At 39.0% G+C, this 15,359-nt stretch overlaps 1 protein-coding gene across 1 annotated transcript; it reads right to left on the bottom strand.

Annotated features, from left to right (window-relative positions):
* Positions 1-5,341: 5,341 nt before the first annotated feature.
* On the bottom strand, positions 5,342-15,072 carry LOC311037008 (Golgi phosphoprotein 3-like). Its single transcript, XM_084046036.1, has 5 exons — positions 14,666-15,072; positions 12,829-12,960; positions 11,416-11,530; positions 9,576-9,736; positions 5,342-8,604 (listed from the first exon to the last, which is right to left on the bottom strand). Exons 1-5 carry the CDS (start codon positions 14,879-14,881, stop codon positions 8,341-8,343), a joined length of 888 nt encoding a protein of 295 aa, XP_083902162.1. The 5' UTR covers positions 14,882-15,072; the 3' UTR covers positions 5,342-8,340.
* Between the last annotated feature and the right edge of the window lie 287 nt (positions 15,073-15,359).

The following is a 15,359-nucleotide window of genomic DNA, read 5'->3' as shown; positions in this document are numbered from 1 at the left end:
GATTATAGGCCCTGTTATCAATCATTTTAACCCATTGACCTGGAACGTACGTATGTCTGTAGAGTTAATGATGTCAAAACCAAAACATTGGAGTTTGAGTTAATATTTGTGTGAAGTTTACCCAGAACCCTGAAATGAATTCCAAGCCCTCAAAGTAGGGCATTGATGTAGGCGTACCAGGGATAATGACAGACAAATATTGATTAGACAAAAAGGCCTTCCACACCAAGCACTTTAACTACAACTATATTGTTCACCGCTGTCTTATATTTTATAACTATAACTATAAATGTATAGTTATAGTTATAATGTTCAGTGGACAGTTATAAGGTTCATGTGGAGAACCTAACCAAACAAATTAAGAGGACAGATTGGTTTCCTCTACAGAAACAGGTCCTATTTTTCTTTTGCCTGCAGAAAGACTATTATTGTCTCCGCCAGGCCGAAAGGCATGGCCGAGACTTATGTTTTGCACCCCGTCCAAAATGCCGCAAATCATGAACGCATGTTGAGGAACAAATGTCACCATTTCAACATTGCCCATTATAGCTCCACCAGGAAGTCGATTTTTACAAAACTATTATTTTATTTCATCACGCAAATCGGTACACATTATCTCTATAGTCAAGTGATCAAGATGGATCCGTACAATTTTTCACATTCCATCCTGATTGGCGAATTCAGAACATTGCTGGCCCACACTAACCTACCTGACCTGGCGGAGACCTGTGCTCCGAGGAGCACTTTTTCTTGTTCAATCTGTCATAATGTTTGTTTTTGACTATAGCGATGTGCTGTACAGTACATGCATGCTTCACTCTCCACACTGAAGCCTCACAGTGCACCACAGTGCCCTACGTTTGATTACTGCCGATGATTATCACACCCATCACTGTATTTTATATGATAGTAAGTGGGTTGGCCATATCTCTCGCAGTTCCTAGAGAGCAACATTGTATTGTATTTATTTATAAGGCCTTGTGTGGTAATTAAGCTTCCTTTGTACCTGTCCTCGCTTTTAGAACCAAAGGTTACTGGACATTCAACACGTTCACAAACACACATTAGATTATACCAGTCCACAAGGAAAGACTGATTTCATTTATTATGCTCAGTCCACACAAATAATGGAACAAACTTCAGGGCTCTCTGAAACTGGTGCGATTGGTCTCAATAGAGATATTTAGCCTAGGGTGCTTCTTGAGGACACACTACATAGTGACTGCACCTGTTTCATGTAACACTATATTTATTTGCACCTGTGACATTGTAATGTGATTCAAATGTTTATTGTTTTTCATGATGTATGTGTTTTATATGCTGTTATCAGGGCGTTATCAGAGCTCGCTCTCAATGGGTTTCCCTGAATAAATAAAGGATTAAAAAAAGTTCATACTGTACAGTGATTGATATGAAAGTGTTGTGCAACTGTTTTCAACAGTTCATGCAGCCTGTCAAGACACAGAATAGGGACAGACGTACCTGTCCTCTGTTGTTGTTGTCAGTGGGGTAAAGTAACCAAGCACATTTACTCAAGTACTATCGCGACGCGTTGTGAGCTTGTAGATCGGCTATTTTCAAACATTTTAGTACTTTTACTTTTGGTACTTGAAGTATATTTTGATACCAATACTTTTGTACTCTTACAAAATTGAATTAAGATTTTAATTCCGGACTTTGACTTAACTTTTACTTAGTAACAGCGTACTTCTACATTGCAGTATTGATACTTTTACTTAAGTAAAACATTTGAGTACTTTTTCCACCACTGTTGTTGTTGTTGTGCCATCTAACAGTGCAGAACTAGATCATCTTTATGACAGGAGGATGTACTGTAATAAGTGTGTAAGTCCTCCCCAATGCAATGCAGGGCCGCTATCTATCAAACAACATGCTTTGTCATATTACATTAGTTAAGCAAATATGGAATATGAAGGTACCTTATATTTAAAAAAAAAACATCACTTTAATTTTAAGCTATTTTGAATTTCAAAACGTTTTCTAACACCAGATCAACTTAAATGTTTTGGATGGAAATGCTATGTGTAAATATGTACACTGTTTTTCACATCTTTTTCCCCTTCTCTTTAACCATTATTTTATACTTTGGGCAATTAAAAAATAGCAGATATACAAGCTCGCTATGAGCTTGTAGATCTGCTATTTTTTAAAAATCTTGAAAATGTGTGCAAATCTTTGAATATATATTCTTTTACAGCAAACATTTTTAACTCAAATCTTTGCTTCTGGGGGGTCACTGGAACAAATGATTTGGAGATGGGGGTCTGTGGCCAAATACATATTATTTTGGGGGTCCTTGACGTGAAAAAGTCTGTATGAATGGAGTTTGGCCCTTGGTAGGCTCATTTTCATTGTTTATGTTTACCATTTGTGAGAGAAATGCATGACACAAACAGTATGGCATTAAAAAAAAGAACAGAACATGAATGAGTGATAAGGGATTTTGATTTGTTGTTATTACAACGGACTGAGTGAGTGAGTGAGTGAGTGAGTGTAATAACATTGTAAACAGTGCAAAAAAGAGAGAGGGAGGGACTTGGCACCGACAGAGGGGTTCCACGCCTGTGTAAATTACATCACCAGCACAGAGTATATAACACAGCACTGCTATCAATAGTACACAAACCTGTTCTACTTGTCAAGACAGAACTACAGCAGCTATATGAGTCTGAGTGAGTGCCTTTGTGTCTGTGAAAGCAACGCTGAACTTCAGAATGACTGGCCATGGTGAGTAGCCTGCCACCAGCAGATTTAATGATTATAACATGCCTATATACAGTACAGTATAATGTTGAGTCTATCCTCAAGTCTATGTATAGCTAGGCCTAAGGCACCTACTTTGACCATAATATAAAAAGTCCATGAAGTATAAGATGATTAAGGATTGTAACTTCAAGCAAATTGCTTTTCTTGAATTCTCTTTTTTTCTTTTTATACTGCTGATATTTTGGGTTAAATCATTACTTTTCATTTTGTATTTTATGGATTATGTGTGATATAGGCAATAATAAACCCTGGGTTTCAGTCTATTCCTTATTTGGTAGGAAATGGATTAAGTCGTTGATTCTCAAAGTGGGGTCCGGGGACCCCAGGGGTCCTTGGGGGGGTTCCAGGGAGTCCCCAGCTAAATGTGTTAAAATATAATAAAGAAAATTATATATAGAGTCACAATAATTTTAACCACTTTAACCTTTTATACTTTGGCTATTTTTTTTTTTTATCGTGAACATTTTGTGCAAATAATATTTTTTAAAGCAAACATTTGTAACTTTTGTAAATCTTTGCTTCTGGGGGTCCCTGGAACAAAATATTTTGACATGGGAGTCCGCGGCCAAACACATATCATTTTGGGGGTCCTTGACATGAAAAAGTTTGAGAACCACTGCATTAAGTGATGCTTCATGTATGATCTGTTGACATACACACAATTTGTAGTGTTGTCATAATGTATGTGTCAAACATCATTCATTAATTTATTCATTCATGCTCTTTCCTCAGATCATACAGCGACCGTTGAGCTCTGTGCACATGAGCTGCGTAAAGTCGGGGACCTTCTCGACTGGAGATACAAATTACTGGAAATCCTGACCAAGAACTATAAGAACGTTATCAAATTCAAGTGAGACGAGAGACCTAACTGTGATTCGAGAGAACCTGGATAACACAGTGTAAATGGGTCATTCAGACACCAAGAGGAGTGGCTGTGGAATCAGACCCTCTTCACAGGGCAGAGAAATGCCAGGTTGTCAGTCAGGTGGAATGGAAAATCCTGGACAAAAGCGATCGAAGTCCAACTTGCTGGAGGAGTACAGTGGACCTCAGTACCTCAGTGCTGAAATGTGGCTCTATCAGTGCACATCCATGGATGAACTGCAGCAAGAACTTTGAATGGAAATGATAACTTCTGCTGAGGAGCAGCAGAAGTGTTTTTTCATGTATCTATGCTAAAATAAATACCATGAAGACAGTAGTGCTGGGAGCATATCTGGAAGTCTGACAGATTTGGTTGAAACACACAAGACTTATGTTTTCTTTTTTCATGGGAGTTGTTCCTTGACCAATTGTATTTTTTCCTCCCTGTTATATATAAACCTGTAAACCCAATTATTGTGGGGCTGTACAAATAAAAGTGATTTGAAACACCATTAAGTCTCAATGGAATGTTTTGGAACTGACCATTTCCTTCACTAGTAGAGGACAGTAGTTCAGTGGTGGAAGAAGTACTCATATGTTTTACTTAAGTAAAAGCATCAATACCACAATATAAAAATACTCTGTTACAAGTAAAAGGCCTGTGTTCAAAATGTTACTTGAGTAAATCAAAATGTACTTAAAGTACCAAAAGTAGAAAGTACTCATTATGCAGAATGTCCCATTTCACAAGTTTTCAAATGTATAAAATGTCTAAAAATCCCCAAAAAATCTACAAGTTCACAATAAGTTGCATCTTGACGCATTGTGAGCTTGTAGATTGGCTCTTTTCAAATAGCCAAAATGTATAGTGCTGAAGTGGTTAATGTATGCTTTGTAATAATAATCAAAATCTACAAACTAACCAGTAACTAAAGTTTTCAAATAATTGTAGTGGAGTAAAAGTACAATATTTGCCTCTGAGATGCAGTGAAGTAGAAGTAAAAGTACTGAAAATTGGAAATACTCCAGTAAGGGCACGGTCGCCCCGCACTTTTATTTTACCTATGGGGCGGAATCTACCAATGCTTTGTCAAATAAAAGTGCGGTGTGACCGTGCCCTTAACTACAAATACCCCCAAATTGTACTTAATTACAGTCCTTAAGTAAATGTACTTAGTTACTTTACACCAGTGGTTCTCAAACTTTTTCATGTCAAGGACCCCCAAATTGACACTTAGTAGCCCGCGGACCCCCATTTGAAAAGATATGCCAGGGACCCCCATAAGAGAAGATTTATACGGCTCTTTAGCAGTGATTCTCAATCATTTTAATTTCAAGGAACCCCCAGTTTGACATGCATTAGGGCTACGGACCCCCATTTAATGGCATTTATATCTCTGGGACCCCAATTTATATTGTAAAATCTATGTCAATTTAACTCTGAGAGTGTACAAATGGAACCAAATGGACCCGTTAGGGTCCATTTGGTTCCATTTGTACCACTCTCAGAGTTACAGACCCATAAGGGTCCATTTGGTTCCTACCCATCATTTAGCTGGGGACCCCCTGGAAACCCCTCAAGTACCCCTGGGGGTCCCCGGACCCCACTTTGAGAACCAATGCTTTACACCACTGCGTGTATAGCCTTACCTAGCCTATAGGACTGAATAAATAAAAACACTGAACGGAGTTTAAGCACCTTACTATCCTTTTTTAATTTTGAAACAAAAACAATCTGTAACAGAATAAACGGGACAACAGAGAGAAATTGTTCTAAATCGAGGCACTTAAAAGGATCTATCCTTTATTTTATGTGGCAATACAAAAGCATACATAAAGTATAGAGGATAGACATAAGATCCCTTTCACTGACTTTATTATTTGCCATCTTATCATACACGTAAAATGTCTATTAATTATATTATTCTTTCCTGTGTAGCTACAACCACAAGTTCCTCCCCCAGCACCTCCACCAATGACATGCATGGTCTCGTTAGTGTAAACTGTGTTGACCAATTAAATCCAGGAAAGCATCTGTGTCACTTTAGATTACTTTGGCTATTCAAAAATAGCAGATGCGCTACGAGCTTGTAGATCTGCTATTTTTGAAAAATCGTGTGCAAATCTTTGAATATATATATATATTTTTCAAAGCGAACATTTTAACTCAAATCTTTGCTTCTGGGGATTCCACACATGTCTTTTAATCTTATGTTGCAATAATATCAGAGGTTCTCAAACTTTTTTCATGTCAAGGACCCCCAAAATGACACGTATTTGTCCACGGACCCACCCATCTCAAAATATTTTGTTCCAGGGACCCTTAGAAGCAAAGATTTGAGTTAAAAATGTTGTCTTTAAAATAATATATATTCAAATTTGTGCACACATTTTCAAGATTTTTCAAAAATAGCAGATCTACAAGCTCATGAGCTTGTATATGTGCTATTTTTTAATAGCCAAAGTATAAAATAATGCTTTTTTAGCTCAAATCTAAAATGACACCGCTGATTTCCAGGTCTAACTGTGTTAAGCAGTTATTCACACCTATAGGCATTGAACAAAGAGGTGACATGATTTCATATTATATTATAGATCCTATTATTCAGACCACAGACAATCCCTTACAATGGGAATTTTACATTATTATAACCAAGGTTTTCCGAGGTCGATTCAGAGAGTTGATTTTAGCTAAAGATAAAACTTCATAAACCGGTTTTTAAGAGTGGAAAATGTTTGTGTTGTCTTCAGTCTTTTGAGAGTTTAATCTGTGCCTAAAACAGAAATAACATTGTAAAATAACAACACTGTAGTAGAATTACACTACAATGAATATAAATACATCAAAGCTTCTTTAAGGCTCGATGAGAAGTACCTAAATATGACGTAGCATACAAACTGAAAGGGTTACACTTTAAGGAAACCTTATAAAATCTAAAACAAGCCCATTTCCCCTTTCCATTTGAACCCATTCAATCCGGGAACGCATCTGTGTCACTTTAGATTTCTTTGGCTATTCAAAAATAGCAGATCTACAAGCTCATAGCGCGGCACGCTATGAGCTTGTAGATCTGTTATTTTTGAAAGATCGTGAAAATGTGTGCATATCTTTGAATACATACTCTACAAGGTTTTTTGAGAAAAATCTAAGTGGTGCTCCAACTTTTCCATGTCAACAAGGAACCCCAAAATCATATGTATTTGACCGTGGACCCCTATCTCAAATATGTTGTTCCAGGGACCCCCAGATGCACAGATCAGAGTTTAAAAATGTTCGCTTTAAAACATATATGTATATTGCACGAATTTTTAAGATTTTTCAAAAATATGAGCTTGTAGATCTGCTATTTTTGAATAGCCAAAGAAATCTTAAAATGACACAGATGCGTTCCCGGGCCTTAAAGGGTTAACAATAACCAACTCCAGGCCTTAGTCACAGTTCTGATGCAGGCTATATAATTAGGTACAGAGATACTCCTGCGCATTAATCTGATACAGAGTAGGCCATTGTCTGTTTGTACTGTACATGCATCTTTGTCTCACACCGAGGACATGTTGGCTTTCTCAATGAAACAGAACTTTATTGTATATATATACTGTATATATATATAAGGCAAACAGGGAGAACGCTAAATTGTGTGGTTTTATATTTGGAAAGTACGGTTGCTAAAACATAACAGTTCCCATTCTCCTTGGTTTTATTCAACCCAAAGAAATCCCCCTAAATCGTGCCCCAATGACAGGGTCACCCAACTGTGCAAAATATTTGGCAAATGGCAAGGCTACTAAAGCAGCTATTATCAACATAAATATAAATGGAAGACTAGTCACATCCTATAAAATATAGAATGCATCCTCATCAAAGTGGCAAAGAAGATAACGAGAGTTTTGTTGAATTAAAGGACTTTTTTTCAGGCCAATTAAAGCAAATTAATTATACCCTCCCCACCATCAGCCCTGGAAGAAATGTACCCAGTTCCTCATCATAATCTCTTGTCCTCCTAAAAACAGGCAAAGTCAGAGGAAACAATTCATAGAGAAGATATATAACGAATCAACAAGCATCATTCACGTGGGAATCAAGTACTAGAAGCAGGTCTAGGAGTAATAAAGCCCGATTTATACTTGGTTAATATGCATCGTGTCTCCCCGCCGAAAACAGCCGATCTACAAGCTCACAACACGCTTGCGCTGCGATGCCTCGAGACCGTGTAGATCAGGTCGTTTTCGGTGTGAGACACTGGCGTGCAACTAAGTATAAAAATCAACCGTTATGAGTATAAACTGCATGTTACTTTGCTTTATTTATCCTTGAATAAGAAAACGTAGCAGAGGCCAGAAGTTGGGAGTAGATGCCAAAAAGTGGGCCATAACTCGATTAACCCTTTGTTGTCGTCTAACATGGTAACCAGAAGCCCATCTCTGTTTGTAGTGTCAAGAGTTTATCCGGAATACACCTTTTCTACTCGTGGCAGAACATATCTCCTCTGTGTGAGGAGGGGCAGCTTGTAAAAACTGTCTTAGTTGTCATTTGGTGTAACCGGCCACCAACACAAACATCTCATCATCTCGACCGCCAAACAAGATTGTCTCAGTCATTAAGCGAAAGTCCGCCAACCAATCGAATACCATTGTCCAAAAAGCCAGATCTTCCAATCCAAACAAACAAATCAGCTTTGTTTCTTCTCATTTAGTGAACGCCGCCACCACCGCCCACATGAGTTCGTTGGCGTTGGGCTTGGTGCTCTCCACCTCCGGCTCCAGCTCCACCAGCAGACGGACCCTCTTCATGCCCAGGTCGTACTGTTCGTCCTGGAGCGGCGCGAAGGCGTTCTCCAGGACGTCGGACGAGTGGGCCAGCAGGATCAGGGCCAGGACGCGTTTGTCTATGCGGTGCGGGTCGTTCACCCATTTATCCAACACCGAGTCTTGGACCTTCTTGACGAGTCGCTGCGTGTGACACAATTTGATTCATACGTCACTTATCTTGTTATGTGTGTACTCATATGCATTTAACCCATCGAGACCTGAAGCCGATTCTACAGGTCTCCTAAATCTCAACGGTATTCTGAAAAACGTATGTTTCTATATCAGTGGTGCTCAATCTTTTTCATGTCAAGGACCCACAAAATTATATGTATTTGGCCGTGGACCCCCATCAAAATATTTTGTTCCAGGGACCCCCAGAAGCAAAGATTTGAGTTAAAAATGTTCGCTTTAAAAATATATATATTCAAAGATTTGCACAGTTTCACAATTTATCAAAAATAGCAGATCTACAAGCTCATAGCACGGCACTCGGTGCCGCGCTATGAGCTTGTATATCTGCTATTTTTGAATAGCCAAAGTGTAAAATAATGCTTTTTAGCTCAAATCTAAAAATGAGACAGTTCCAGGTCTCAATGGGTTAAACATCAGTGTTGATTTCGTCGACTAAAACTATGACGAAAAAATGTTCGTTGACTAAATAAAAACTAAGCTTTGATGACTAAAACTAAGACTAAATATATTGACAATTGTCAACAAATAAACACTAGACTAAAATGTTAGTGGAGAAGAGATCCAGTAGAACTAAAAGACAAGTGTGTGGGTGTTGCGCTCTGAAAATAGCAGATCTACTAGCTCACAGAGCTTGTAGATCGGCTATTTTCAGCATGCAACCAAGTGTAAAATCAGCCATCACGACGCCATCAAGGCACCGCCAAAATACATTTTAGTCGACTAAATCAACTGTAGATTTAGTCGACTATAATCTTATGATATTTAGTCGACTAAAACTACACTAACAGTAAAACATTTCAGATGACTAAAACTAAATGGACTTTTGATTTAAAAGACTATGACTAAAACGTAATGAACATTTGCTGTCAAAATCAACACTGTTAAACATTCATAATTTCCTGCAGCAGCGTATATCTCACCTTTTTAATGTTGTTGTTGGTGAGCGGATGTGTGGTCATGTCGAAGAGCAGGAAGTTCTGTTTCTCTGTGGTGAGAACACCTTTCTCCACCAGGTTCTTGGCCAGACGCTCTCGGACGTTCCTAAGCTGGTAGTGCAGCTTCAGAGGATTCCAGGTCTCTCCTAAAACACCAGAAATAGGATGCATTAGTACGACATTCTAAAGAACATCAATGTGATTACTAAATTACCCAACCAGCTTTTTTGCATTATGTTCCGTTTCCGTACACGAATATTTTCATATTGGGCGTGTGACGATTCACTCAGCTCACATATCGTGATACACAATATTGGGTTCACAATATGTGATAATATAAATGTATTAAATATGTGTGTATGTTATTAAATATTCCATACACCCCCCAACTACGCCCATTGCTTTAAGTTTTATCAATAAACATCAATGTTGCCCGTCACTTTCAGCTCGCTGTGGTCAGGTGGAATCTGAGTAAAAAGCTGCAATTTGCACTTATTTTTTTAAAGGTACATATGGTTAACAAAGTAGTTCCAGACAGGTTGTTGTGTGCAGTGTTGATTTTGACATCAAATTTTGATTTTGTTTTAGTCTTTAGTCTTTTGAATAAAATTCTGTTTCGTTTTAGTCATATTCTAGTCATCTGAAATGTTTATTTTTAATCTAGTTTTAGTTGACTAAATATCATAAGATTTTAGTCGACTAAATCTACAGTGGACTAAAAGTTTTGGCGGGCCGTGATGCTATCGAAATGGCTGATTTTCACTTGGCTGCATGCCGAAAATAGCAGATCTACAAGCTCACAACGCGTCACATTTCAGTCTGTGCGCACCCATGATGACTCAGTTCTACTGGATCTCTTCTCCACTAGCCCCTCCCTAACATTTTAGTCTAGTTTTTATTTGGCTGAACAGATCACACCTTTTAAAGTCAACACTGGCAGAGTTGTGTCACGGTGAGTCTGTGTACTCTGTGTAATCAATACATGGTTTTCCCGGTTTCCCTGTAAACTGATTTGCACAGCATCAACGTAACTTCCTAAAGGGTTTTTTAGGGCCGTAATTCCTGTACTTCAGCTTTAGACAATTTCAGCAGCAGGTCTTGTCCAGCCTAACCGGTTGACAACGACAATTAGGTTTTTTAAAGCAGACACAAACTGAAGTGAAGGCTATGCGCATAAGCATCTGGTGTTACAGGTAACACCAGTGCTGTCATGAATTTGTTAATTGGTGGGAACACCTAGCACATACATGGAAAACGGGCGCCCTGCAGGTTAATATCGTATTACTGATATATTATTGACTTCAGCTGTTACAATTCCAAACATGCAAACATGACCCGCTTTAATTACTTCAGCCTATATTAGTAGCTTAATGACTACGGTAGTATTAAAATTCTATTGTCTTTTTTATGTCCATGTATTTGTATTGAAGTTCATTAAGTTTACTAAATGCATTTGATATTAAATAAAAAATATTACTTTTCAGGATTCCAATTCAAAAATAGCACAAACAAAATCTGGATTCCATTTAAAAAATAGCAGATCTACAAGCTCAAAACGTGTCGCACTGCGACGCGTTTTGAGCTTGTAGAGCGTCTATTTTTGCTACTTTTGTGTGACATGGAGAGTGTGGAAATATAGTGGATCTCTCCATCATCAACGTTGGCCACCCCTGACCTAGTGCATATACCGTATCTATGACGATCAATATCGGCTGATAAAATCTGACGACTGAATATATCAGTCAGGGCACTATATAAAGCATAGTAAAGCACTGGTAATAATATTAACTTCATGTGTGTAGTGAGCAATTCAGGTTTTTCGTACCGCTCAGCAGCTCTATCCAGCTCTGAACTGTTTCTGGAGGCTGGGTTTCTTTTACGTGTCTCAGGGCCTCGTCCAGTAACATGTCTCCTGTTGGTGCATCCGATTTAAAGATCACCTAAACGCGCGCACACACACACACACACACACAGACACAGACACAGACAGACAGACAGACAGACAGACAGACAGACAGACAGACAGACACACAGAGAAAAGGAAACACATTTGAGCTAATTACATATCACTCACAGTAAATACAGACAAGCAGTAGCGTTTGGGGTTCACTCCAAATTCAGCCGCAGCAGAAACCTGACACAGAAAAACAATCCAAAACAAGTAGATAAAATAACTTTTCAGTCTGTATAACATTCACGTTTAAAATCTGGGTTTTAATTGGTCACTCGCACATTTGCACTTTAACCGAGCTACTAGTGTTTATGAGTTAATGCCTACTGTGTGTATTCTGTTATTGTTCTACTGTGGTGTTTTGTTTTATGTCTGGAGCAATAAAAAGGGACCAAATTAATTTCCCCGTAAGGGATAATAAAGCTGATCTGAAGTCTTAAGACTCTGAAGGAGCCGTACAGAACACAGGGTTCAAGGCTCAAGCACAAAATGTTCACGAAAGAGAAGGAAAAAAAACACAAGTGAGCATCTTCTTTCAGGACAAGACACTCCCCGTACTTTGCCGAACAGATTCCTTACCAGTGTTGCCATGTGTGCTTATCATAAGCGACTTTGGGCTTTGCTTATTTGGGCTTGCTTCCTACAATGTTGTTTAAACCAGTGGTTCTCAAACATTTTCATGTAAAGGACCCCCATATTAATATGTAATTGTCCGCATATCCCCATCTAAAAACATATTGTGTCAGGCAAAGATTTTTTTGAAAATAGCAGATCTACGTGAGCTTGTAGATCTGCTATTTCTAAATAGTCGATGTACACACAGTAGGTTTAAAGTGCTTATCTTGGCGGTGCCTTGATGGCGTCGTAATGACTGATTTTACACTTGGTTGCATGCTGAAAATAGCCGATCTACAAGCTCACAACGCGTCGCAGCGAGACGCGTTGTGAGCTTGTAGATCGGCTATTTTCAGAGCACAACACCCGAGTGCAACCAAGCATAAAATGACTTGTCTTTTAGTCCTACTGGATCTCTTCTCCACTCGTCCCTCACTAACATTTTAGTCTAGTTTTTATTTGTTGATGAAATTGTCAATATATTTTCTCTTAGTTTTAGTCATCATAGCTTAGTAGTTTTTATTTAGTTTTCGTCAGTGAAAAAAGGTAGTCGACGAACATTTTTCGTCATAGTTTTAGTCAACGAAATCAACACTGGTTTTCATAGACCTGGTTGCTTATTTCTCCCGCAAAAAATCAGGCAAACAACACTTGGCTGTTCCTTCCTTTTACCTTCCTAGACAGCAGACTCTTCCTCCTCATCCCGGTGGCCTCTAGCTGCAGACGGCCCCTGAGGGCCAGCTCTATCAACATGCACCCTCTGAGACCCGACGAGATGCAGTCATTCCAGAAGGACGTGTAGCCCTAAGGAGAGAGAGAGGGAGGAGGAGTAAAACAGTACTCCATTTTACTGCGATGTAGAAATACTCAGTGAATGTCCGGAATTCAAAATTTACTTGAGTAAAAGTACCAAAGTGCTGGTATCAAAATGTACTTAAATACAAAAAGTACAAAGTACTCATTATGCAGAATGTCCCAGGTTCAAAATGTATTAAAAAAAATCATTTGACAATAGCCGATCTACAAGCTCACAATGTGTCGCATATGAGCTTGTAGATCGGCTATTTTCAAATGGTCGAAATATATAGGCTAGTGGTTAGTGTGTTTTGTCATAATAATCAAAATCTACAGTCACTGGTAACTAAAGTTTTCAAATAATTGCAGTGGAGTAAAAAGTACAATATTTGCCTCTTAGATGGTAGTGGAGTAAAAGTAAAAGTATAAACAATTGGAAATGCTCCAGTAAAGTCAAAATACCTCAAAATTGTACTTAAGTAATAGTACTTAAGTAAATGTACTTAGTTACTTTCCACCACAGGGGAGGGGCAAAGCCAAGGCAAACACATGTTGTTGTCAGAGGCCGGATTAGGGTTGACGTGTTATTACACAGTTCCGGGTTAAGAGGACACTGTTCCAAGAATATGAATAATCATAAATGAATAATACACAGAGCTCTCTGACAATAAACAGTATGAATGTAACTTCAGGCAAGCCCCCGTACTCAAAAAGAAATTCAATCTGTGCAAATTTTTGAATACATATATTCTACAAACTGTTTTTTGAAAAAACGTATGTTGCTATATCAGTGGTGCTCCAACTTTTCCATGTCAAGGACCCCCCCAAACTGATATGTATTTGGCCGTGGACCCACCATCTCAAATATGTTGTTCCAGGGACCCCCAGAAGCACAGATCGGAGTTAAAGAAATGTTCGCTTTAAAACATAATATATATTTTCAAAGATTTGCACTCATTTTCTAAACTTAAATGCTGTTCTGCTAGTGCAATAGATTACATAACAAAACACAATCAGCTGTAATAACCTAAACTAAAACCCCAAATTAACACACATATACACAGCTGCTGTCAAATGGATAATTAATCCACATTATTCTAATTAACATCAGCATTGAGCTGATTGATGGCTCCCAAGACAGACAGTAGAAATACAGTTTGCCTGGAGAGCCAGGCATCAGCCAGCTTAAAAAGCCCTGATAATGTTCCTCGGTGTTGCTTTTGCCAACAAGTTTTGATCTACAAGCAATTTGTAGATCTGATCTTCAAGCCAACTTGAGCTTGTAGATCAGATCTAATAGAGAATGTACAAATGGACCCTTAAAAGGGTCCATTTGTTCATTCTCCATTAGATCTGTTCTACAAAGCAGATTTGCAAGCTTGTAGATCTGATCTCTACAAGAGAAGATCTAGAAGCAGTTTTCAGATCTGATCTATACAAGCAGATTTGTAGATCTGATCTTCCAATGCAAGCTTGTAAATCTGATCTGTACAAGAGCAGCTCTACAAGCATGTTTTCAGATCTGATCTATTCTATACAAGCAGATTTGTAGATCTGATCCACTGGCAAACTTGTAGATCTGATCTCTACAAGAGCAGATCTACAAGCATATTTCCGGATCTGATCTACAAGCAAGCTTGTATATAGAACAATAAACAACAACAACAACAACAACAACAACAACAACAACAATAATATAAAAACCCATCCAAACCTCTCGGTCCTTCAAGCCCAGGAGCAGAACCTCCTCCATGAGAGTGAGCCTGGTCTCCTTGGCGTCTCCTCCTCCTCCGTATCCTTCTCCTCCGCCTCCGTCCTCCTCCCCCGGTGTGCCCGTGTCCTCCTCCCCGTCGGATCGTCTCTCCCGGTCGGCCTCGGCCGTCCTCCTCTGGACGAGGCCCGACGTTCTCTGCGTGAGAGTGGAAGTCATTATTATTTATTATAACGACCTCCACAACCAGATCTACGTCTCTGTCACCAAGGAATGCTTGTCGTTGTCGGCATTAAAGGTGACAAAAACACAAAGGTGTGAATCTAACCCGAGTTTAAAGGCAGCATGTATAGATCTGTTCTCTCTGTCTGTTCACCCTTTAGATGCAACAACTCTTTGGATTATCTCTCTGCTCTCTCTGCTTCACTTCCTGAACCCAGCGCGGTCTAACGTGAGAGTGACGACACTAGCGTTGACTCCCCGTTGCGAGAGTGGAATGCGGAAATGTTCGCTCTATCTCAATTGAGATAGTTCCAATGTTTGGAACTATACGCCCTCACGGCCCGCTTTGCGGCGAGATCAAAGCGTGTCGTAACTCTCTCTCTGTATGGGTCTGCCTGAACCAACATGGTGGCGCTGGATGACGTTTAAAGCCACAATGCGGAAGTTTTATTGTTTTGCAGTGTTGTTGTACAGT

The sequence above is a fragment of the Gymnoscopelus microlampas genome (genome assembly GCF_963454915.1).
Source record: "Gymnoscopelus microlampas genome assembly, chromosome: 21".
Classification (NCBI taxonomy): domain Eukaryota; kingdom Metazoa; phylum Chordata; class Actinopteri; order Myctophiformes; family Myctophidae; genus Gymnoscopelus; species Gymnoscopelus microlampas.
This window is presented reverse-complemented; position numbering and strand designations above follow the sequence as displayed.

Bases quoted from the DNA above. Each gene is read 5' to 3' on its own strand.
- LOC311037008 (XM_084046036.1), bottom strand. From the start codon at position 14,881: ATGACTTCCACTCTCACGCAGAGAACGTCGGGCCTCGTCCAGAGGAGG. The intron at 12,961-14,665 runs GTTTGGATGGGT...CTCTCTCCTTAG, and splicing joins TGGGCTTGAAGGACCGAGAG to GGCTACACGTCCTTCTGGAA. The intron at 8,605-9,575 runs GTGAGATATACG...TGTCACACGCAG, and splicing joins CCAACAACAACATTAAAAAG to CGACTCGTCAAGAAGGTCCA.